The following is a 27,015-nucleotide window of genomic DNA, read 5'->3' as shown; positions in this document are numbered from 1 at the left end:
TTTGTCTTTGCCAATAATTTATTTAGTATAGGTTCACACAACTTTAAATAAAAGGATAGCAATATTGCATGAAGAATAGAATCTTACTCCCAAAGCTAATGAAATTGTATTGAATGAAATATGTAGGTGGACGGTTGGACTTGATCATAGCTAAGTTCTCTTCCATTTCTAAGATTATGTGATTGAAATCCTTTGAACTTACCTAAATATTTTGGATAAAAATATTCCTAGAAAGAAAAGAAAAAAAGATTATCTTAGCAAACCTATATTTCACTATAGAGTTAAAACAATTTTAAAATGTATTTTTATTTTAAAGATGCAAACAAATTACATATAACTGTTATTTTCACATTATAACTTTTTTTCTATACTAAAATATATCAGGAGTAGATAATTAATAATATTAAGCTAATAAGATGCTTAGGCTTAAGTCGATATTGATCAATAAAAATTATGCTTCAAAAGCTTCTAATTTGAAAACAGGTTCAACTGAAGCTATTGCCCCCTTTTTGTAAATCCTTGAATTTTTCCATTATGATTAGATACCCATTTGACACATTTCATGCCGTGCTGACTACACACACCAGATTCAATGTTGAATAAAACTGACATCATCTAAAGTGAACTGAAGTGTACTTTTATCTTTTAGCATCATAGGTATAACTAATACTTTACTTATTAATTGGTTATGTACCAAAGTTCGGCTGTAAATAAAAATTGAGACTAAGAAATGCACTTTACCAAAGAGAGAAAAACGTTTAAAGTAATTTCTAATGGGAAGGTTCCCAAGCTGATTCATAAACACCTCCTTAAGCCATAACATTTAATACACAACATTAATAGCATGAGAACACCTCATGAGAAACCAGTGTTTCTACACAAAAATGTACTCAAGTACAAAAAACATAACTTCATCCAATACAGAGTCAAAGTCCTCACTGTTACCTCCTCTCATATATAAACCCATACAACACTTACCTACTAGTTTTAAGGACAGGATCTTCCACCAAGTATTTCAGACAGCAGTGTTGTCTTCTACTGACCAAAATCCAGGAGGATAGGCAACAATGAATGGGTTCAAAAGGAAATTATGCGACAGTGAAAGAAATATATTAGGGGTAATGGAGAGGTAAACAATAGGGTAGAGACTGGGAATGAGGTCTAGAGTATTAGGGATGTGGACAGTGAGTGGTTAGGAAGAGATAGAAGTGAGAAGTAACAAATGTTTTTTTCTTTCCTTTCATTCCTCCCATTTCTTCCTTTTTCTCTCTATCATATCTTTCTCTTCTGTGAATGAGACCAATGTCAAAATGAGTGGAGGAGAGGACGCACATTAATGAATTTCCTTTTTTCACTATCTTCTCTTCTCTCCATTATGTCTTCTACCTCACTCCCCATTTGCTACTCAGAGGCTAAGCCAAAAGAACATATCTACAGTGTTAGAAATACATACACAAGTATTTATGAGTGATATAATAATATGGTATCTCAGGCATGCAGATTTGCCTTAAAATATTACAGCAAAACAAAACAAAATTAGAGTCGATGGGGTAGAGAATAGGCAAAATAAGTGTGGCAGATAGTTGATCATTGTTGATGTGGGAGGAAGATATATTAGGATTTATTATATTGTTCTGTCTGGTATATATTTTAAATTTTCATAATAAAAATAAATGTATGTATGTGCACGTGTGTAGGTCTATTTCTTACAAAATAAGAATACTCTATTTTAGTGTAATACAATATTTTAGTCTTGCCAATGGCTTCTTTACAAAAGCAACAAGACTGAGAGAACATTTTGATTCAATCCCAGAGAGTATTAAAAATGAATCTTTAAGGTATCTTGGAAAAAAATTCTTTGAACCTACTAGAGTAGGTGGAGGTAAAAGAATTAAAGAAAACACAAGTTATTACTGTCTTAAGTAATTTCTCTAACTACAGAGATTGTTCTTTCTTGTTATAGAGATAGTCTCATGGTCCCAAGAGCCATGACAGAGGTAAAAGAGGTACTTTGTATATGTTTTCTCCCTCAGTTCATCTCAGGAAAAATATCTGAGGTAACCATGAAGGTTATCAAACTTGAATTCTCAAGGTCATCCTCACCTTAATATTTAGAGGCACTATTTATATTCCTGCTACCTGTAGAACATGTTAGAGAATATCTTCTCCTAGGAAATAAGAGGACTAAAAATAAAGTCTAGGGGGTCCCATATTTCTGTATGATATATAAGGGTCTTTATGATTAGATTTTTTAAAATAACTTGGAAACATTTATACACTAAAGATATAAGTTCTAACTCCAGGGATGACTGATGATATAAAATGGCTCAGGAAACTTCCCAAGGGTTTATGGAATAAATTAAAGTATACCCAGGAAACAGAGTACCAAATGAGTTCTTCAGTAGGCATTTACTGAGTACCTATTATGTACCAAGCTCTGGATGAAAGCCTGATTAAAAATGCCAATGAAGAGATTTAATGAAGTATAGTGATAACAATGCAATCACATGTGCCTGAGTGCACATGTGCACACGCACACATTATACTTGAGATGCCTTTCCCCCTTACACAATACTACCAAATTCTGGATGGGAGAAAGTATTTACAAACCATGAGGTCTATACTATTTGCTGATAATGAGGTATAATTGAATTATAGTTTCATCGGAGCACAGTGCTTTTGGCAATAGTGTTTTCCTAACAAGCCCACCTTCCTTTGAAGGTACTTCCTCCTGAAATGCTTCAGTGGTTACAGGTGGAATATAACATACACAATTATTAAATTTAAAAAAGAACACAAGAGAACAAAGACTCAAGCTGGAAATGTTCTGTCTGTAATTGTATGTCCAGGTACGTTAACATTAATTTTCATGAGTTCTTACCGTTTCAGGGTTATTTTCAAAGATCTCTCTGGCTTCTTCTTTATTGCACAGTTCTTCGATGCATTCTCTTTCAAGATTACCCTCTTTGGTTTCTTCAAACATAGAATTTGCACGACGCTTCCTAAGCAGGACTTGTGAAGCATGTTGCTTTGACAAAACTAAAGGAAAATTTAAGTTTATATGAATAAATCTTTCATTTCTCCACCTAAAATGTATTATTTTATTAAAAATTGAGAATTAAAATCATTTTATGTCTGTAAACTGTATGACATTTAAAATCAGTATAGTCGAACTGAGAAAAAAATTGCAGATACACAGCACTTTGGTTAAAAATTCAAAGAGCAGGTTTGGTGTGTAGCTACCGCACTCATATAGTGATCTACACAAATTATTCAAGTTCCTGCTTGAGGTCAAACATAGCAGACAATATTTACTGTTTACTCTAAAACTACATTGGAAATAGCATCATGTTGAAATGACTATGTCAAAAGTCGGAGCCATCTTTATGCTAGATTAATAAATTTTTCAATTTTAATGGAAAACTTACATGATTAAGGAGGAAACTGGGAAATGCAGGAGTATAGTTCAATTAGCTATTTAAAAGATACTTAATAAGCTAACATCCTTACTTATTCATACAAACAGGAAAATAAAAATTCATGGCAAAAAGGAGACCACACAGAAGGCTCCTGAATCCATAGTGACTAATCCTGTCATGCCCTCGATGACTTTCTTCATTCTCTAATGAAGGGCATTTCAATCTCATCAGAATACTCCCATTTATTTTTACCCCTTGACACAGCTGTCTATATTTATAGTCCCCACATCCTCTCCTCCCATTCTCTCATATGTGCACACCCATCAGGCTCCATGACTCTACCATACTGCTCTTATCAAGTTCACGATACTAACTATAATGGTAATTTTACATGTCCTACCAGCAACATTTCACAGTATTGGTTATTGCTTCCTGGATATAACATTTTAACCTGGCATACAGGTCATTGGGCATTCTTCATTATTATTATGTATCATGGGCTAGGCCCTACTCATCTCCTTTTTCTGATTTTTTTTATTGGTTATTTGGAGTTTATTTCTTGGTCCTCTTCTCTACCAACGTTCACTCCCTTGACAATCTCATCCTCTTTCATGGCTGTGTCCTAATAATACATTATCTCTCCAGCCCAAGCCTCCCTCCTCACTTCAGATCATATGTCCAATTGGCTACTGGACATCTCCACCTGGATAACCAATAAAAATCTCAGTCATGGCAGGATAAGAGTAAACTTTTAATTTCTTCTCCCCATATGACTGGCTCCACTTGAAGAAGTTGATGGAAACTTCTAGGTGTTCACGCAAAAAAAATTTGAAATAATTTTTCATTCCTCTTCCCGCCTCTCACATCCCCATTCCACATCATCATGAAATCCTCTCAGCTTTCTCTTCAAGAACTATAGAAAATAAGACCACTTCTTACCACCTCAGCTGTTATTTCCAGTAAATCTGTTTTCATTTTTAAACTTCCATAATTAAAATTAATAAAACATGTCCTTTAACCAACTATGAGCCAAGAGAAAAAAAAAAACAGGTAATACTATCTATAGCAGTTGAATATGTGAAGATCAGTTTTGATAAAGTTATTGATAGTTTGTGGAACTTAAATAATTAATGTTATTCTTTGTGACAAACCACTATGTATGTACTAGTTTGTCCACCTTTTTTCAAAAATAATTAATATTAAAAATGTTTAATGTATTACTTTTTCTTATTTGGTAGTATAATATTTGTTTTATTATTTAAAAATATTTAATGGCAGCATTATACAGAATATCAAAAAAAAGAAGGCAAAGAAAAAATTGGTAAGTTTGGCTACACAAAAATTTTTAAATAGCTGAATAACAAAAATAACATAAAATTCAACATCAAGCAACATATTGGAGGAAAATATTTGTATCATATAGAATAGAAAAAAATTACATCCAGAAGTTATAAGCAGTTTTTGCAAATTAAAAAATAAATAAATAAGGATAAGCCAAAAACAAGAATCTGTGCAAAAATTAAATTCAAAATAATTTAAATAGAATAAATAAAATATAAACAAAACAATATAAATAAAATCATATAAAGATCGCTACATAAAAAATTATATGGGCAATAAACATATGAAAAGATGTTCAACATAAATATTTTTGCCTATTAAATTTCCAAAAATAAAAGACTGATAATATCAAGTATTGATGAGGGTAAAAGGAAACAAGTATTCTTGTACATTGGCGGTAAAAATATAAACTGGTAAGCATTATTGAAAGGTAAATTGGTAGTATCTGAAAATTGAAAGCACATATACACTTCAACTCAAAAATTCTAAGTTTGTTCTACAGATATGCACTTCTGCTGGATAAGGCAATGCATAGAATGTTTATTGAAAGATTGCAATATTTAAAAAGTAAAAACAACCTAATAACTATCAAGAAAGGAATGAAAAACTAAGCTACAAAATACATCTATATTGTGGAATAAAAAGCAGCTATTAAAAAGAAGGAAGATATTTTTGCTCTGAAGATCTCCAAGATATATTAAGTTAAAAAATGGAAACTGTGAACTGACACACCTATAATATCATCCTATGTATAATAGCCAAACTTGTAGAAATATAAATATTATGTGGACAAATACATAGAAAAGATGGAAAACACACTCAAACTACTAATTATAATGATAGTTCAAGGAAAGAATAGAGAGTATAAAGTTTTGGTTTTCTTATTTATTATAAGAACACAACATAGTTTTTTAATGAAAAAATTTCAAAGCACAAATAAAATCTACAAATAATTTTTTAAATCCAGATTTTAACCACAATTGGTTCTTTCATTAAGATGAGCAAGTAATACAAACAGCTAAATTTGTTTTTCTCTTATTTCTTTTACTACCTGGTAATTAATATGAAACAAACATTCAAAGTTGACAATAGAAGGAAGAGAAAAAAGCAAAAAGACTAATTCATCAACAACCACAAAAATTGTTAGTTGAATAATTAAACATTTTTTAAGGGTTAAGTAATGTTACTTTATTTCTCTTACTTTCCAAAACAGAAATTTAAATGTGATAACTAACTAAATAAGTGTTTGACTCTATCTCTTAACCATCTTTATCATTGCTCATTAAGATAAACATTAAATCAAGGCTGTGTTTAAAGGATGCTATCTGTTAGCATGCTATGTGCCAAGTGTATTACTGACTGATAAATGGCAGCCCTATAAACAATGAAAGTCTGACATGGGCAATTATCTCACTTATTTGAAGTAGTTTTAAGCATGCTACTTTATAATAAATACATCAAAAACTCAGCCCATCTGAACTTCAAAGCAAATATGTGAGTCTTTCTGGGGAAAATAATAACACTTTCTTTGAAAGATGAATACGCTGATCCAATAACAAAAATAATCAAGGTCAAACGCACTTAGGAAACAAACCATAAACATCACTCTTTAATTTCTCCCGTATAGAATATTGATATTTAAGAATATCTCTTACTTTCAAGGGCCCCTACTGCAGACACAGACCAAGTATAATAACACATATTATATTCATGTTTGTGAAAGGGGACATTTTCAACTGTCCGGGGAGAACCAAGGCATGGTTTAAAGGAATGCCCTCATAAGTTTATAAAATTAGAAGGAAACATAATAACTCCCATTATTTCAGAGATGATGAAACTCAGGTAAAGAGTATGCAAAATATTTGCCTTACGTTATAAAGCTAATAAATAGCAAAAGTATGACTTAGATCACAGACATCTCAATGCTCATACCTGTGACCATCCATTACTATTTGAAGCTTCTCAGAAAACGGGCGTAAGTTTCTGAGTTGACTGATGAGAGGAACAGTAAAAAGGAAAATTGTTACGCCTCTGACCTAAAAGATAATGAAGCTAACAATAAAAAATAAATATTATCTAAATTTGAATGTTTGTTTTATTTTATCCAGGTTTAACCAATAATGCTTCAAATTGGCATGGTATTTAATAATTTTCAAAGTATATGTTAGTTATTTCATTTGATCCTCATAAATAATGAAATAAACTAAAGGATAAAATTATCACCCTATTTTTCCTATTAAAGATATTGGAGTAGAAAGAGGTTACATGATTTGCCCACGGTCATAGAGCTAGGAAGTAGTGCTAATGGGACAGGAATATAAATATACCTATCATCTTCTTAGTCTACTGCTCTTTCTTCTGTGTAGTTTATCACTCAAATGCCCACAATGTTCTCAATTTAAAAAAAAAAGAAATTATGTGGTTGTGGAGTAGACAAGTTTGACATCTTAAATAAGACATTTATTGTCCTTTCTAAAATAAACCCATCTATCTAACAGAGTGGGCTTTTGAAAGAGTCTACTATTCCTTTGAAAGAGTCTACTATGTCAAAAAGATATAAACAAGACATCACAGATCCAACTAAGAACTACAGAACTGTAGGATGAGACAAATATGTGGTTAGAAGTGATTTTAACAGCTGACTCAAAGTCTGTCTGCCCCAAATCATCCACTTTACTGGCCTGCAGGAATGTCTAGAAAGTTCCATTATTTATCATCATAATAGCCATGGCGCATAAGCAGATAAATGATGTTTTTGCATTATCTCCTTTAATACTAATCACAACTGTTCCAAGTCGATAGTAAATTTCCCATTTTATACATGAACTAAAACTCCAGGAAGTTGAGTTTAATTTTACCAAGTTCACACAGCTGAGAACAGAGCCAACCAAGCCTGACTCCAAAATCTGTTCTCTTTTTGCATTACCACATTCTCTCTCTGATCATTTGTTGCACTTCTTTAGAGTGAAGTTTTTCAAGAAAGTCCTTGCTAAAATCCAACTGTGTTGCTTGAAAAGTGTTACATTCAGATTCAAAATTTTAGGTTATAATGTTTAGTTATGAATCTTTCAAGATTAGAGGAATGACTGAATCTGCTTGTTTTTTAACTTGTCTAAGCCATCCCTTCTTCAGAATAGTGACCATATCAGGTTGAACAATTATCAGTAACATAACTATTATTCAAACACTAACTGGAATTCTCTTTTGAAACTGTCTTCACAGCCTTCACATGTTTCCTTCAATATTTTCTGTGGGAGCAAATCTTTGGGGTTTTTTTTCAGCATAAGTTTGATTGCTTTATTTCCAAAAAAGTCATTTATTACTACTGGTACTTCACTTACACACCCCTGCTTACAGGCAAATTCCTCCATTGTCGAATTCAGTTTGACTTTGGTCAAAGGGAGGTCCTTCCTGCGGCCCCTTTTCCCAATCTATTGTCCTGCTCTGTTGCGGGGTGGCAAGTCAGGATCACAGATCTGCAAGTTGCCTCAAACTGATCAGTCAGATGAAGATAAGGTAGCAAATGAAGGAGGTCCAAGCTTTAGGATAGCTCATCCTCTGAATCTCTTCCATTCTGCTCTCTTGTCCTTTGCGAAGATGTCCCTCCAAAAGCTCACTTATTTTTAGTTTTGCTTTCTGTCTCTCCTTTCCCCAGTCCCTTCTTATCTAGCATCCCAAGAATGAAAAACTATCCCTAAAAGAATGTGTCTAAGAAGAGAATCTTTAGCTAGCATTTGGGTTAGCAGAGTGTTCGAATCTTTGTTTCTGCTTCAGTGTGGGATGGGGTCAGAGAAAATGGCTTTCAAAATACAAATAAAACAACTAGATAATATTTTGAGAGATATATAATTGTTGTTTCATATGTCTCAATTATTGAAATGGCATGTTTTCCTTAATCAAAGCCTGAAAAAAATAGAATTAGATTAATACATAAAAACTATAAGTTAATAACGATAGTAAAACATATATTATAAATTTTATTTTAAATTTTCACATATTAATTAACTATAAAATATTCCATTTTATACAGGAGATTTCTAATTGAAGAGAGATATTAAAAAAGTGAAGAAAAATCCAAAGACAGATTTTTAATTAGGCATTCATTAGCCTATATAATTACTATGAATTTTCAAAAAAGCATGCATTAGCCTTCAGAAAGAAATGCTGTCTGTATGCATGCTATATCTAAATTATTTTTTTGTTTCTTTTAAAGAAAGCTATTACCCTTGCTTTTCTGTAAATTTCACATTTTGTTTCATATTGAGGTCTATGTTGCTGAATAACTGATTCTTCTCATATTATCATGTTAAGGGTTAGGAAAATGTTAGAGAAATATTCTCCCAAGGTGAATTATGCCTCTGTCCTTCAGGAGTGAGCAGGCTGACTTTAAGAAAGTCAAAAATCCAAAGGGATTAGTCTAGATAAGGATTTAAATCCAGGAAAGAAAAAGAGGAAAGAATCTGTGAATTATATAGTGCACATATAAAGGTGAGTTGTAAAACATTTGGATAAGAAGAGGCGAGGGCTGACATTTATTTAGAGATAGGAAAGCCATTGGTGGCGTTAAAAAAAAAACTGTGACCATTGACCCCCATCGATAAATGAATAGGAAAACAAACCTGAACTGTTTAGCCACAATAAAGTGAAATGGACCTCTCCTTACTCTAAGATTTAATTATAACTCTAATTTATAGCCCTTAGTCTAGGGGGAAAAAAAGAATAAATCAAACACTCTGCCATTGTCTCTGTACGATTAAAACCTTCGATTTAGCCATAGACAGAGAAAGCAGTCCATTTAATTATTCTTTCCAAAACAAGAAACACTTTTACCCAAGACAGGACAGGCAGCCTATTACCCAGAAAAAAATTACATTGACCATCTTTTACTTGACTTGTTTGTTCTCAAGTCGAGAACTTGTTTGTTGAGATGGAATATAATAATTACTATATTCCATCACAGTTCAGAATTTGGCAAGGTATGAAGAGAAATTTTCTATAGCCCTCTCTTTTCTTCTCTTGATTACATTGCCAACTGGCTATACTTCCTGAATCTGCAGCAGGAGGTCTCTTTTATGACGTGCAACAAAATATTCACGCAATCAGCTCTCCTTGTCTTTTTTGTCTCCTAAACACTAGGACATTAAAATACCATCTGATTTTGACGTCATGTACCAAGAGTTTACAGCACGGGAAATGTTTTGTTTTTTGTTCTATTTGACCTATTTTTTTAGGATGGCATCAATTAATACTATTAGTTCACTGGACTGTGTCTGTATTTATGTTTGGAAAAGCAACAGGCAAACTGTTCCTGGACATTTTTAAAGGCAACAATAAAAGAGCTGGCCTAATTTTATAATATCCCACTTCCGCAATATCTCCCAGAGCTCCCCAATAAGGAAATCTGAAGTATGCTTAGAGGCTTGAAAAAAGACTCTAAATCTCAATGGCTTCCTTTTTGACTCATGTCGTTATTTACTTTTTAAAAAGTGCTGATGTGAAAATGAGATAATTTGGAATATTTATATGTCATCAAGTAGAGTTTAATTCAATACCATTTTTGCCAGCCTCTCAGAATTCCTGGTTGACATTCTAAAAGGCTATAAGACATAGTCTAAATAACAATGGAATAAAATTATAATTTATTAAGAAAAGGAGAGAAAATTACTGGTATAAGGTGTCAGGGAAAAGAAAGAAAACAAAACAAGTAATAAGAAAAGGTACACTTAACATGTAGAAACTCAGGCCTCCTTGAAAAAATAAATAACCACAAAGTACAAAATCTACTTGTCCCCTTCCATAGTAATGAAAATAATATATAAAAAAAGCATTTGTGTTCTACTTGAGAAGTCATTATGGACTGAATTTTTATGTCTTCTCCAAATTCATATGTGGAAGCCATATCCCCAGCGTCACTGTATTTGGAGATGGGACTGTAAGGAATTAATTAAGATTAAATGAAGTCATATGGATGGGGCCCTGATCCCATTGGAATAGTGCCCTTATATGAGACACTAGCAAGTTCTTCCCTCCTTCTCCATGTATGCACACACACACACAGGAATGGCCATGTGAGGACACAGCTTCAAGGCAGCATCTGCAGCCAGGAAGAAAGCACTCACTATAAACTGAATTTGCCAGAATCTTGATATTGGACTGTGAGAAAATAAATTTCTGTTGTTTAAGCCATGTAGTCTGTGGTATTTTGTTATATCAGTCCAAGCAGACTAGTACATAAGGGAACGAGGTTAGTGACAATTTCTAGCTGCTCTTTAAAGACATGGGAAGTTGTGTTAATATTAATGATGTCAAAACCATCAACAAAACAAGACAACTGACTGAATGGGAAAAGATATTCGCTTATGATAAATCTGATAAGTGGTTAATATCCAAAAGTATATAAAGAACTTATGCAACTCAACAACAAAAAAAACCCAATCCAATTAAAAAATAGGCAGAAGACCTGAACAGATATTTCTCCAAAGAGAAAATGCAGATGGCCAATAGATATATGAAAAGATGCTCAAGGGCACTAATCATCAGAGAAATACAAATTAAAACCACAATGAGATTTGACCTCACACCTGTCAGAATGGCTATCATCAATAAATCAAAGAACAAGTGTTGGCTAGGATGTGGAGAAAAGGGAACTTTCATACATTGCTGGTGGGATTGCAAACTGGTACAGCCACTATGGAAAACAGTCTGGAGGTTTCTCAAAAAATTAAAAATGGATATACCTTTTGACCCATCAATTGCACTTCTGGGTATTTATCCAAATAAAACCAAAATAATAATTTGTAAATATCTATGCACCCTAATATTCATGGCAGCACAATTTACAATAGCCAAGTTATGGAAGCAAACTAAATGTCCATCAACAGATGACTGGATAAAGAAGTTATAGTTCATATATACAATGGAATACTACTCAGCCATTAAAAAAAATGAAATCCTACCATTTGCAATGACATGGATGGACCTAGAGGTTATTATGCTGAATGAAATAAGTCAGACAGAGAAAGATAAATACCGTAAGATTTCACTTATATGCAAAATCTAAGGGACAAACTAATCAAAAACAGACTTGCAAATATAGAGGACAATGTGGTGATGGTCAGAGGGGAAATGGGTTGAGAGACTGAGAGAATGGGGTGAAGGGTTAAAGAAGTACAAATTAGTAGTTGATAGTTGGGCACGGGGATGGGGAGCACGGCATAGGGAATGCAGTTAGCATTAATGTATTGGCTATGTGGAGAGCCAGAGGAGGGAAAGAGCAATTAGGGGGATCATTTTATAAACTATATAAATATCTAACCAATGTACTGTATACTTGAAACTAATAAAATAATTTTTTAAAAAAATTATGTCAGAGAGTATTTATCTATTAAAAGTCCTATTAAAATGATAAACATTTTTTTTTAAAAAAGAATAACCCACGACAGGGCAGATAATGGGAAGAGTCGTCAGATAAGTGATTTCAGCCAATTCTTCAAGTTGAAAAGCTAGTGAAAAATCTGTTGATGAATAAAACAAAGAAGAAGAAGCCTTTATCCAAAATACACACAGAGAGATGCAATGAAAGTAAGAATGTTTTTGCCTTTTGTAAATAAGCCTCAGAAAGACTATAATACAGCATTAACAGGAGAGTGGGGAAAAGGTAATTAGAATTAGGGGGATTAATTTGAAAGTTCAACAATGACACACAGCACTGGTTCCCCAGTACATCTCAATATGCATGAGGCAGTATACTCAGAGTGGGCCCAATAAACATTAATTGTATAAATGAATCAACTAATGAGTATACACAGAGCTAACTACTAATTCTACTGTTTAGAAGACCAGCAAGAATCAAGATCAATATGTAAAAACAGCAGAAAAAACTCTTATAAGTCACCTAAAATCAATCCAGTACTGGTGCTTAAATAAAAAGAGATAACTAAGAATCATCAGAAGTATGGAGGAAAAAAAATAACAGTTACTGGAACCATGAAAAAGAGAACTGACATGAGAAAAAAGAGGTAATTCAGAGAAGAGAACTTTCAAAAACTTTAAAAAATGTAACGAATATCCTCATAGCGATATAAGACGATAATGCATACATGAAAGTTCAAAGTAAGATAAAAATTACATTGAAAAATTTACAATATGATTGTCAAAATAGAAAGGTTGGAAAAAAAGTTAAAGAAGTTCCTGGAATCAAGAGCAAAATTTCAAAGAGATAGAAGATATGAGAGTCAAAGTCATATAGGATCAATTACAGAGGAGTTCTAGAGCACATGGAGGGAGGGAATTATCATATCAGTAAAGGTAGAAAATTTTCCATAGCTGACGAGATACTAGTTTTCATATAAAGAAGGTCTATTATTCCAAATGAGTGAAAAGAAAGCCAATTTAGACATAGTATAATATAATTTCAAAACAATTAGCATCAGAGAAGCTCCAGAATCAACTGACAGTAAGAATATGCATCAGATTAATTACGCAAGTCCATTCAGGCCAGCAAAGTCATTGGAATCTCTCTCTTTTCCTCTTCCACTTACAGAGGATAAAACGCTATGAGTTTAGCCTTTAAAAATAAAACCTGAAAACTGCTCTCTATAGACTGGAGAGATGTTGCTTGGGAAGGATCCATGTGTGGAACTGGGCTGACAAAGAAGAGCAGAACTTCCAGTCTGTCGCTCCAAACCTCATCCTAGTACAGTGTGGGAGACAGCAGGTAGAGAAATTAGAAAGAATTGTTTTCAACGACTAATGCCCTCCTTACCATGGTAACTGACCCCACCCAATTCTCACATAAGCCCCTAAAGAGAAGCCTGGCTATCGACAAACCTACCCACTCAAATATGACTAATTACAAGTTTCCCAATTCAAGAGACATCCTGTTAGGGAAGCAAACCTAAGCAACCACAGAAGAGAACCCTGTGCCAGCTACCTAGTCTATCTAATCAACGTAGGCTTAACTTCAAGGAAAGAACTAACAGCCAAGGATCACCAGATAATTGCAAAAACTTAACAGTGTGAAAGTGAAGGACAAGAGAAACATACAGATCATGACCCCGAAGGTAATCAAAGCAATCAAAGACATAGAAGATAACTTTTAAAAATGTATAACTTGTCTACGGCCATGCCACCCTGAACACACCCGATCTTGTCTGATCTCGGAAGCTAAGCAGGGCCGGGCCTGGTTAGTACTTGGATGGGAGACCATTTACGAAGACCCGGTGCTGTAGGCTTAAAAAAAAAAAAAAATGTATAACTAATATCCCAAATAAATTGAGAGGCTCTGACATCCATAAAACAAAAGTAGGCTGCTATGATAAAGAAAAAGTAGAGAACTAAAATATAATTTCAAAATAAAAAAGTTAATAGATGAATTGAAAAATAGAATGAACTATTCCCCCTAGCTCAGAAAAGATACTATATCATCTAAAAACTCTATTTCTAGGATTAGCCTGAGGAAATGAACATGGACATATGTATAAGAATATATATGCATATATTCACCACAATATTCCTGATATAAGCAAAACTGGAAATAATCTGAAAGTTCAAAAAATAGTTTAATTAAATATATTATGGTGAATATACATAAAGGAAATTAATAATCTATTTTAAAGTGTGACACAGATTTTAATTTATTGATATAGAAACAATCATTTTTTCAGGTGAGATATCAAGGTACACATGTACAGCACAATTCTGTTCTTTTATTTATATATTTTAATTTCTAAAAATGTATATATGAAGACAAAGGAGGTTAGAAGAATACAGAGCAAAATGTCATATTGGTCTCTGGCTAGTCTGACTACAGATGCATTTTTTTAGTGTATATATATATTTCTAAATTAGTTATATTAAGCATGGAGTACTTGAATGTTTTAAAAAATCATAGGGAATCAGTAGAATATAGCTAGCCAGTTTAAGCTGCTGACCAATGAGGATAGATTGTCAAAATGGAACCGCAAATAACACTAACATTTCAGGGAAAGCTGAGATCATCGAAATAGCAGAAGCAGAATTAGTAAAAAATATGTAGAGAGAGAGAAAATTTAAATAATATAATGCTTATAGACATGAAAGGATGTCTATTTCAAAAAAAGATAAATTTTAACAATGTCAAATGTTGTAAAGAATTTATTAATAATAATTACTATTATTTAAGATGAGAGTTAAAATGTATATATAGTTGTTTTAATAATAGGATCACTACAAACTTTCTCAGTCATCAAAACCAGTAAGAGGGTGAAAAGAAAGGAAATAGAGATCTGCAGAATAAACTTTTTCTTCAAGAAGCTCAACTGAGAGTAGGAAGAGAAAAAGGGGATTATAAATATAGATAGAGGCAGAGTTAAGGTACAATTTTACCATTTTTATGAAGATTTAAAAGTCATTGTTATTGAATTTATCTTTTTAAAATCCATTCCAAAAATTAGACAAGAGGACTAAGAAGACATACCAATGGCCTAGAATTACTGAAAATTTACTCATCTATAGAAATACTCAGAACCTATTTAGATAAACTGTATTTATTTCACTTCCCCATAAACCTGAAGGATTAAATTTCTATATTTAGAACAATATAATATAAATAAACCTCTTAAAGAGGTTTTCCCTTAGTTAATAACAATTTATTATATTTAAAAAAACAAAAAAGTAAACAATAAAAAGGATTATAACTTTGCTTTCCAAAAACATTCACTATGAAAATGTTATCATTTCCTCTGAATTTTTTATTATGCAGAGGAAAATTTTTTAGTGAGATATAACTGACATACAACATTATATGTTTCAGGTATACAACATAATGATTTGAAATATGTATATATTATGAAATGATCACCACAATAAGTCGAGTTAACATCTACCTCTCATATAGTTACAGAGTTTTTGTGTGATGAGAACTTTTAAGTTCTACCCTCTTAACAACTTTCATAACAATGTTATTATTAACTATAGTCACTGTGTTAGGTAGCTAGTCAGACATGAGCGACAGGGGAACAAAGGAATAAGAGTCCAGCCTAGAGACCGCCCAAAGAACACCGTGTTGGTGGTTAGAGAATCCCTCCTGCATCCCCAGTGACAAAGGACAGGAGGGTCATAACCTACAGCTTGTTTAATCTGGCTACAGGTGCCTGCGCAGAAGGCATCTCATGAGGCAATCACCTAGGAATGCATTTGGAACAACCCATGTTGGTCCAAATATGAACAGACCTTCCTATTTCTATGTTGTTACAGCTCTCCTTGCTGAAAACCCCTCCTCCGGCCTTCGAGCGTACTCTGTCTTACTTCTTTATCTTCTAAATTCCACAGGGCTGCAACCTTCCTTAGTGTGGCCCATCTCCTTCTAAAATGTCTAAATCTCGCAGACCTGTAATTCTTTGCTGCGTCGGAGGAGAAGAACCGAGGGACAACATATTACACGAACACCTCCATCCTCCCGTCTGCTGCTGGGGAGACGCCGGATTTCACATCACCCCAGTGGTAACCATGCTGTACATTGCAATCCACGACTTATGTTATAACTGAAAGTTTATACCTTTTATACAGAGTATATTCTTGTTTAAAATTATTAAATTCTTAATGGCAATTGTATTACAACATATAAATGTATCAAATTAACTAATGTGCAACTTAAATTTATAATTATATAACAAATATATTTCAATTTAATTTTTTTAATAAAAATTGCATTCTTTCCCATCCTCCCAAATTATTATAATTAACTGTACTTCCCAGATAACTGTAAAATAAAACAGGAATGTTTCGATAATAAAATTTGCACCACTCAATAGAACAAGATTCAAGACATATTTTTTTGCAGCATCAGGTGATTTTTTTTCTTTTATCATAACAAAACATTACCCTCTATCAAAGCTTGAGAATTTAAAGATAATTAAGTTTTGCTAATGTGAGATATCATCCTGCCCTTTCGATTCACTGAATGGTGACATGATATGCCAACCCCACATCTGATAAAGTTTCTCTCAAGACATCTGCATTCATTTGGAGCAGTGGTTTTTATGGTCACAATTGGCTTTGTGCGTTAGCTTTCAAAAACTTCATCTCACGATTCTTTTCTCTCCATTCTTAACCAACTTAGATGTGAAAATCAACCCTTTTCTGAAGAAACACTGGAGGCAGGTGGCAGGAGGAAGGTGGGAAGGGCTGTAGTTTATATTAAAGCAACTTTTGCGAGTGCAAGTTGAGTCCTAGAAATGCCAGTTCCTAAAAATCCTTTGTCCACTTCTCATCTAATAATTTCTGACTGGAGACCTTCCACACATGCTGCATTCTCTGCCATGTGGTTCAGCTTCCTTTTTCCCTTCTCTGATATCTTTTCTGCTTCTCTCTCCCTGGTTGCTACCTACTGTCATCCTTGCAGTCTGTTCACTTCTAAAAGCAGAAGCATTTATCTTTCTTGATATCTCCTTATAGACTACAATGATTCAAACTTTAAGTATGCATAGGAATTACCTGAGGGTCTTGTTAAAATTCATATCTTGATTCAATAGGTCCGGGGTGGGGCCAGAGATATTTCATTTCTAAAATGCCCCCAGGTAATGTTGCTGCTGGTCCCTGGACTACACTTAAATAGCAAAGTTATAGACCATGTTTTCAGAATGTCACTTTCTAAACCTAAAACGTGTTTCAAGGTAATTTCCAAAATAATAGCACTCTATGGCCATGCCACCTTAAACAAGCCCGATCCCATCCGATCTCGGAAGCTAAGCAGGGTTGGGCCTGGTTAGTACTTGGATGGGAGACCACCTAGGAAGACCAGGTGCTGTAGGCATAAAAAATAAGGGATCGTAAGCTAACAAAGTCCTTGCAATCTGTGAGGTCAACCAATGGTTGCCTCGCCTAAAAAATAAAAAAAAATAAAATAAAATAATAGCAGTTCCCACCATAGGAATAATTTCAATATCGGCTAACCATATATTTTTTTCATCCTGCTACATTGACAGCCAACTCAATATCATTATACTAAGTACCCAAGCTGGTATGTTAGTAGGCACAGTTAATTATACACTCTCTCTATCAAAAATTTTATTCGTATAATTAAAACAATCTCACAGTTTGTAATACATATTACTGAAGTTTAAATATGCAATAAGTACCTGTGCTTCTCTTAGAGGAAGAAACTATGATATTAACCCTATAAAAAAAATGTTTGTAACAGAGACAATGCTGACCAAATATTCCATGTGCTTCCTTGGGATGGGTCTAAATGAACCATAAGCAGAAATGAGTCTTGTCACTTCCATGCTAAGACAGTTAATAACAAATATATCTCCTCCATTTCTCTCTTTTCTTACAGAGACATTGGAAGCCATATGTACCAGATAGTATAACTAAAGATGGAAGAGATTTACACAAATCATATTGGACTTTACATAATTGAGAAATAAACTCTTATTTTGCTAAGACACTAAGACTGGGTGATGTGGAAATTAATTTTAAGATTTGGGGATTGAAGCAATGTCATTCTATAGCATATTTTATCCTAATATGAGATTATGAAAAATTTAAACTAATGCCTGTAATGAGGTTATTGAATTATGTACTAATTTGATTCTTCTTGATTCTAAAAATCAGAAGGCTCAATTGAAAGCAAAAAACACATAGATAAGATGGGGTACTTCAATTTATTCCTTGAATAAAATAATCAATAGAGCAGAAGAGTAAAAAAAAAAAATCTAAAACCCAAAAAACAAAGAAGCCCCAAATATATTTAAAATATTAGAAAATAGCAATTGAGAAAATAACAATTTTCTAAATCCTCTTTTAATATAAATGGGGAAATACAGATTCGAGAACGCTTTATCACATGCCAATCCACGATTCTTTAAAACAGAGGAACAAAATCTCATAAAGTATCCTAAAGTTGGAGGAACTTTAAACAGATCACCGGGGTAGCTGGGGTAGGACAATCAAAAGGAAGAATCTTCCAAACAGGAGGACTTGCACATGAAAAGACCACAGAGAAGAGAGGCAGAGAATGACCCTCTTTGAGAAGAAGGGCAGGGAAAAGTGTGGAGGAAAAGGTGTGGTAGCCTCCAGATCATGAGCCTTGTATGCCGGGTTCAGACATCAGAAATAGAAGAGGCAAGAAGTGGCAGCAAATGCCTCCTGTTGACCTTTCAGAAGCAAACTGCCATGTTGTGAAGACAGCCACATGGTGGGATTGGTAGGAGGCCCCAGGAGCAGAAACTGAATTCTGCCAATAGTCAGTGAGCTTGGAAGAGCTTCAGATGAGACCTCAGCCTTGGTGGGCCCTTTCATTTTAGCCTTGTGAGATCCTGAGCAGGTCCCTGGACTTGTGCCTGGGCTTCTGACTCACAAAACTATGAGATAATAGTTTTGTATTAAGATGCAAACTTTGTGGTAATTGTTACACAGCAATAGAAAACTAATACAAAAAGGCATATATAATTTTGAATGTATTAATATTGCTGATTTTATTTCATGGGCTAGCTAAGACCAGCTTCAGTTCTAACAGTTGGCTTGGACAGCTAATGCCATGCTAGATGAAACCTCTGCACATGCTAAAATAACACTGAAAAGCTGGACATTCTTTGGCATAATATAAAAGAAAGAATTCACAAAGACCATGAGCCAGACATTCTGGCTTGAATCGTTCATGCGGTTCCTACCTATTTACATCCTCACTCATTCATCTCACCCCCCATGTAGAAGAAAAGGATTTATTTCCATGATTATCATAGAAATAGATTATTGAAGAAATCACTGGAGTTTTTAAAAAGCATTTTAGTAACTATCTGGCCCAAATCCGAAATGCTGTTAGGAGAGGCTGCAGCTGCAATGAACTTCCAGACCTTAAGTGGAATAGGAAGAACCTGGGGTGGCTGACCTTAGGCAGCAGCCTGAACTCAACTGAATCAAAGTCAGGTTGGGCATATATACTGATCAAATCTTGGAGAAAGGATTAACAAGAAAAAAAATCTCCCTAGAATGATAGAAAGACAACTCACAAATTCTTCACTGAGTTTTTTCACGCCAAATGCCCCTGTGTTAGCAGAGACTGTACTTCAGGAACAATGGAAAGAAATCACTATTTCTCCTTGATTACTAATCTTGCTGGATCCAGAACCTCTTAAATGAAGGAGAGGAGAGATGCCCTTAAAGAAGCATCTGTGTACAGTACTGTGAACTTTTCTCCTAGTTTTCTCCAAAGCAAAATAACTGCACTGGGTAACTGCACTAAGGAAAGAGATCCCCAAAACTTTTAGTGATTATTAGATATTGTGGTATGCCAACATGAGCCAGGGGTAGACCTGCTTCAGCCAGAAACGAACAAAAACACAAACTACAGCCTAAGGAGCACTGGACAAATAAAACCTTCACAATGGGCAGATATATAAACAGTATTTCCCATTGTCCACTTTGTCTAGAATGAGAAATTAACTGAAATGAGACTCTATTCTACTTTCTGAATTGTTGCAAATGGTTGGTCCAGTTGTTCAGGAACCTGTACAGAGCCAGTTCTCTGGCCTAGGAACAAGAAAGTCTGGGCAACGACTGGCCCAGAGCTAAGAATATTTGTTTCAGGTGAATGTTCGTTCATAAGATAGCCCCACACCGGAGAAGTTCTTAATAACAAAAGGGCACAGAATGACTCCCTTAATGACTGTCTGTTGTGTTTCTTCTCAAGGCAATCTAGTATAAAGGCCACAAACTCAAAAATCTCCAAGTGTCAGACAGGTACCACAAACAAGAGAAGAGAATTTGGTAAAAGATTACTGCAGGTGCTTGGAGTTAGTTGTAGCGAACTGGAGAGATTATTCCTATCTAAAGAAGGCAGCTTTGAATCAACTCTGGCTGAATCTTACCATGTTGGAATGTGGGCCTAGTGTTGCCAAATCTTCCTTTGTTTTTTTAAGACAAGTCATAAAACCAAGTTTTTAGGTGAAATTTTTCTAATTTTTAAAATGCCGTAAAGACTAAATACATAATTCTGTGGGAACATGTGGTACTCAGGCCGTCACTTTGTGTGACTCAGTCTAAAATTTATTCACTATTCACTAAAAAATAAATAAATAAACAAACAAACAAATAAAGAAATAAATAAAGAGGCAGCCACAGTGGCAAGGATGGAGACTACACATAGACTCAGCTACAATAACTTTTGCTCGCCAGGCACTCATTATTAAAAAACAAAACAAACAAACAATACAAAAAAAAAAAAATAACCCACCGAATTTGTCAGCAGAATTGCTATTCTTTCAGCTATTGGAAATTGGACATATTACAAAATCCAATCAGATACATAGTGGATGGTTGTTTAGTGAGGGCTTTTCTATTATGGCAGAACAGGAATTTGTACTCAGAGAGATATTTATTCTGTATTTGGATTTAACTTTTCTGTCAGCACAACTATTGGTAGACTTATTCAGTCGATAGCTTTATGCTAAGCCACACAACATAACCTCTGAGAAATTAACTATACAATCAAGGAGGTAAATCAGTGGAATGATAATGGTTTTCATTGGTCTTAATGTATAATCTAATACCTGGAAGGAGCTAGCTTTAGGGAATGATGGACTGACCAACTGTTGAGGTCTCAGTCACTGCCTTTTGGGACACAACACTATCTTCCAACGTAGTGAAAAAAAAAAAATGTGGTACGTTGTGTATCAGCAATCATTAATATACAGTGCTCTTTTTCCTAAAGCCAAAATACACAGGCCAGGAATGAAAGTACAAAGCAAAGTACTTGTCATGATTTGATAGTGATTGTTATGAGTTGAGTTGTGTCCCCTATGAAGATGGTGAAATCCTAATCCCCCACTACAGGTGAATATCACCTATTTGGAAATAGGGGCTTTACAGATTATCAAGTTAAAACAAGGTCATAAGAATGGGTCCTAATCCAATATAACTGGTGTCCTTATCAAAAGGGGAAAATTTGGAACAGAGATAGACTTGTATGGAGCAAAGACAAGGCAAAGACATAGGAAGAATGCCATCTACAAGCCAAGGAATGTCTTAGGAAACCAGAAGCTGGGAGAGAAATCTGGAACACATTCTCCCTCACAGCCCCCAGAAGGAACCAACCCTGCTGATCCCTTGATCTCAGATTTCTAGCTTCCAGAACTGTGAGAGAATAAATTCAGTTGTTTAAGGCACCCAGTTTGTAATACTTTGTTACAGCAACCCTAAGAAGGGAATTCAAAGACCTAGTCTCTTGGGGTTTTTTTTTCTTTCTTTCCTTACAACTGAGTTCTGCTCATCTAGAAACTGAAAAACCAGTGGGGAATAGGTTCACTAGAGGGCCTAATACATTTTCCACTGAAATAGAAGCTGAGATTGCTTTATAACCATTTTAAGTTCTTTTTTTTTTTTTTTAAGTGATTTAAAAAGAGATTATACTGGAATGACAATAATCAAGGCAAAATAGTGTTGTTGCCACATACAAATCAGGGTTAGAAGGAATGCTGCGCCTCCAAAATAACTGTAGTACACAGTAGAATTGTAAAAGAAATGGATAAAACCATCAACAGGTAGGAACGAAAGGGCTCGATTCTTCCTGAATAAATGTGTGGTTCATCTCATTGAGCAGACAAAAAACCAAATGTGAGGAACTGCCATAGAGTAAAAGAGATATGAATTGAGTAGTGAAGGATGAAGTCCTTCATAAACATCGGCTCAAGTTTATAACCAAGAGAAACAAGTAAGCCCTAGAGTTAGTACCTGTATTCCCTTGCTTATCTTTTATTATTGTTATTATTTGGCATATAGAATGTGTTGATACACTACAGTGTATCATTTTGTCCCTAAGGCATAGCACATTGACATGGGATTGTGACAGAACAAGAAGAGGCAAGGACATCACCTGATGGTTCTAAACTAGGCTTGAGCCTTCCTCTCTGAGTGTGGTGACTAAAACCTTTTGAGGAGGTCTTTTCTGTTGTACTTTACTTATTTACATTAGAAATATTTACATATATTTGAAATATTTTCAAATGGTGTTTATGGAAAGAAGCACGTGTGTATGTTGTACAGCCAAATAATAAGAATGTATAGACTTTTCTTGTTTCTGCTTCCTTCCCAGCATCCATTCATTTGTGGGAGCTGTCCTGGCACTCTACCCTCTTCTAGTGAGCTGTCAATCACAGGACTCCAGAAACAAGCTAAGTCAAAAGGCTTAGCTCTTTTCCTTGGAACTTCAATTATGAGTAGAGAAACTCAGGACTAGAAGGCAGTTAGAACTGCGTCATCTAGTGGCAGCTCCTAGCATAGTGAACACATGAGTTCCCACAATATAGATCATCTAAATGTCCAAGCCCCTGGCTTCTGTAGGCCTAGATATTCAGTATACCATTCAGTAGCTTTCCAATAAATCCACTCAGCTTCTTTCATCCTTCCTTCTCTCTTCCTTCCTTTCTCTTTCTTTCCTTTTTTCTTTCTTTCCTTTCTTCTTTAGTTAGCAAGAATTTATTACTGTTAGTTGTAGCTAAAGAATACCAATATATGTATATGCTTACGTTTTTTGGCATAATATTTAGAATGTTTAAATATGTATATAGCCATAAAGAGGCTATTAAACTTGGTGGGTGGAAAGGCTATATTACAAAAAAAGCATTATTGTGTTTCCTCAGATAGAATTAATGGTAAGAGAACGTGGCAGAGGTTGCTATTGTTGTATACCAGAAATTGTTTCTAACTTTTCCAGTACCAACCCCAACTCTAATCTAACCTTGATAAATCTACCAGTATAACATTTTGAACTCTGAAATAAAGAGACTTTAAGAAAAGACAAATAGTGAAAGGAATAAAGAAGATAAGAGTAAAAAAGAGAAGGAAAACATAAGTCAGTAATGTCTAGGATAAACTGTACCCAAAGTGGAAGTCTAGATAGGACTGAATTAGCACAGCTAAAAGAGAGGACATCCCCTTTTCTCCTATTTCTCTTCACCACAGCCATTAGTGAGAAATGACGGACTATGTAGACAGTATATCTTTTAAGTATCTCTCTCTCTCTCTCTCTCTCTCTCTCTCTATATATATATATATATGCACTTATATATATTATATATACACATTTATATATATATACACATTTATATATATATACATACATATATATATTATATGCTGGTAGAATTAATTTATCTACTCTATTAGTATCTATATATAACAAGTGTATTTCTCCACGTATATGGTTTGAATACTTGCATATAATACACACAGAGAGACAGACACACAGTTTTTAACTCTGCTCAGATTCAATAAAAATATAACTATGTGTATAAAAAGAAAGGGCCAGTTATGACAAGCAGTAAGTGTGGCAAGCCACTTTGACTGTTTCTCCTCTCCAAAGCACTGGTTAACAAGCAAATATTTGATTGTCCTAATGAACTATATAGATAATAATGTAGTGCATATGGTCCACATATAGGCTTAATGATAGGCTTTTGAATGTTGAAGTTCTGCTATTGTAGCTCTTTAATATAAAATCAACAAATAATATTTTAGCCTCTAGAATTTTAAAATACCTCATTCATCTTGATCAGTAATTAAAAGGAACGAGTGGATTTAATTCTCCTTAAATAAACTTCTTTGTAAAATTTACATCAGAACTTTAGACAGCCTGTTATTCATAATTCAGAGTTTATCTCTCCCATGCCATTTCCTGAGAATAAAACATAGCACGAATAAGCATTTTTAATCCACGAACATGCTTAAACTTTAGAAAAACAAATGTATTCACTGATAACTAAAATATTCCAAATGCCTCAATACTCATTTTTTTTCAGAGAAAATTCAATAGCCTTACTTGAATCCAGGCATGGGAACATAAAATACTGGAAAAACAAAGATAAAGAAAAAAATTCATACTACAAACACAGATTAGTGGCATTCAGTGTCAAAAATCCTCAGTACAAAATGACCTAACAAACACAATATTTAAGTCCTTTTGACTTCAATGTCAGAAAATGGCATCTGCCTACTTGGTAGACAAACCTGCAGTCATCCTAAAACAATTCGTTTGTCAGTGTTGAGATAATCGAACCAAGTTCAAAGTCCAAGGGAGGAAGGTTGCAGCATGGAGGGCGGGGGCTGGTTGGGGACAGATGCCTGTACAAAGAGAAGGTACAGTGTCTTCCCTTTTCCTCCCTACTTTTATAGTGGAACATACTCATATCTGTCTTCTAATTGGGAACTTCAGCTGTTGGGGGTGAATGGATAGGTGATCTAATTCCTTCACTGATATTTACTGTTACCCAAGTTCTTGATTCTGTCCTGCAGACAACAGATGATTTCCAGAGCAGGGCAAATAGTGATCCTGCCCCACCATTACACTGCCCTCTAGATCCACGACTGCTTCTATCAGCCGGGTGATCGTCCCGACTTGCCCGAAACTTCCTAGGAGGCTGCAGCCCTGGAAAAGAAAATCCTGAACTACAACGCTGGTAGTTCAGCTGGCATTGCTGGGGAAAGGGGACAGGACGCTGTTGAGTACTCACAGTTTGCCTCTGAGACGGGAAACACTAGGGCGAGGCACGCCAGCAGCGCCCGGCAACGCCTACCTAGGACCCTCATGGTCAGGCCGGCAAAGGCGCGGGCAGGGGGCGGGGGACCGTGGCGCGTCGCGGTGGGGACCTGAGCGCTCGGCGCGCGGCGAACCTGCGAGCCCAGGCGCGGCTTTCTGAAGACTGCGGAGTCGAGGCGCCAGCGAGCGAGCGCGCCCGCGGGGCAGCGGGAGCCGGGGGCGGAGGGGACCGCCCGCTCCCAGCCCCCAGCCCGTGAGGGGAAGTGATAACGAGGACATTTCCAGGAAGCTTTTTGGAGCTGGGGGCAGGGCTCGGGGAGAGTGTTGGAGGCCTAGTAAACACTGTGGAGACACCCTTCCTTGCCCGTCCCCAAACTCCAGCGTTTCGTTCCCGGTCTGCGGAATATGAAGTTTCCCAAGGGGAAGGGGAACCAAACGCAGTAAAAATCTCCAGCGAGCTAGGGTGGGAGGCTGAGTAACCGAGAGACCTTTGAGGACAGAAGGGAGAGGGTATCTCTGCTAAGTTAAAATCGTGAGAGATCGATGTTGGGGATGATTACATTAACTGAAACTTAGAAGAGAATGAGGACTCTATGAAGACTAAAGAGAGAAAGGAAGCAAATGGGATAGTTTTGATCACCATTTTTATTTTGTACTTGCAGGTATGGTGTAAAAAAAAAAACTATAGCAAAAAAAATGTTTTGAGAAGAATATCAAATACCATCACTTTCGAGCAGCTCGTTTTGTTTTTTGCACATTACCTCTCCTTTTTATGCTTAGACATCCCCATTCGAAATACGTTACTTAATGTTTAAGGCTGCCTGTGGAGTTAAACTGCCTGGATTCAAATCGCAGTATTCTGCCACTTAGTTATGTAACGTTCAGCAAATCGATTAACCTCTTTAAGCCTCAGCTGTATCATCTGTAAAATGGGAACTATAGTAAGTTTTCATTGTGTTAATGTAAAGATTTAAAGAGATAACACAAATAAAGAAATTAGTGTGTTAAATAGTAGTATTTAAGACATATTTACTATTATCACTTCTAGTATTTCTGCCCAAATAAACGTATCAATTGATTTCCTATGCGTGTGAGCAAAATTCAAGATATTGATCATCTTTCAAGAGTCCCTCCCAGCTCTAGCTTTCTTTGGTTCTGTGATCCAGTTGGATGGAAGTTTATATTAGTCACCTTTTTTGATAAGAACGCTTGCAAAGAAATTATTGAATTTTTTTAACCCTTCTCTCTTTTAAATTCTCTTCCTTTTTTATTGTCTGACTCTACCATGTCAGTCTATTCACTACTTTATTCCCAGCTCCAAATGATTTAATGATAATTCTAATCCCTGTAGATTTGTTTGGTGTGCTAGCAGTCATAACATTAAACAAAATAAATTTTAAGTACTATACTTAATTATTAAATGTATTTAGGCCATGAGTCTTTCAAGCAAAAGCTTGATTTAGGAATCTCCTCATCTTGTGAGAAAGAATTTAAAGTAGAATACCAACTTTGAGATCTCAACATTTCACTAGGGGAGAAAATCTCCAAAATTGTGAAGCAACAATATTCATAACAAATCACCTCCAACAAAGACATTTAAAAAAAAGAATATAAAGAGTATGAAGAAGGGAATGTTAGAAAAACAGGAAAGTATCCGAAAGAAAAATCTTACTCTTCCAAAGACGTCAGCTGAAAGTGAATATTTTTTTAATATGAAAAATGTGTATCACAGTGCTAGCA

General features: G+C 34.9%; 1 protein-coding gene and 2 non-coding genes across 3 annotated transcripts in view; 2 read left to right on the top strand and 1 right to left on the bottom strand.

Annotated features, from left to right (window-relative positions):
- PROS1 (protein S) overlaps positions 1–25,521 on the bottom strand; it is a 68,219-nt gene extending 42,698 nt beyond the window's left edge. The window contains exons 1-3 of the mRNA XM_011356404.2: positions 25,250–25,521; positions 2,882–3,039; positions 203–227 (exon numbers count right to left, since the gene is read on the bottom strand). Of these exons, the coding sequence (XP_011354706.1) occupies positions 203–227; positions 2,882–3,039; positions 25,250–25,325 (259 nt within the window). The 5' untranslated portion in view covers positions 25,326–25,521. The remainder of the gene's footprint in view (positions 1–202; positions 228–2,881; positions 3,040–25,249) is intronic.
- LOC111737381 lies at positions 13,875–13,993 on the top strand. The gene has a single exon (XR_002779425.1). It is a non-coding gene; the product is annotated as a 5S ribosomal RNA (ribosomal RNA).
- On the top strand, positions 17,435–17,553 carry LOC111737412. Its single transcript, XR_002779435.1, has one exon. It is a non-coding gene; the product is annotated as a 5S ribosomal RNA (ribosomal RNA).
- Positions 25,522–27,015: the final 1,494 nt, after the last annotated feature.

The sequence above is a fragment of the Pteropus vampyrus genome, unplaced genomic scaffold, assembly GCF_000151845.1.
Source record: "Pteropus vampyrus isolate Shadow unplaced genomic scaffold, Pvam_2.0 Scaffold26, whole genome shotgun sequence".
NCBI lineage: Eukaryota > Metazoa > Chordata > Mammalia > Chiroptera > Pteropodidae > Pteropus > Pteropus vampyrus.
This window is presented reverse-complemented; position numbering and strand designations above follow the sequence as displayed.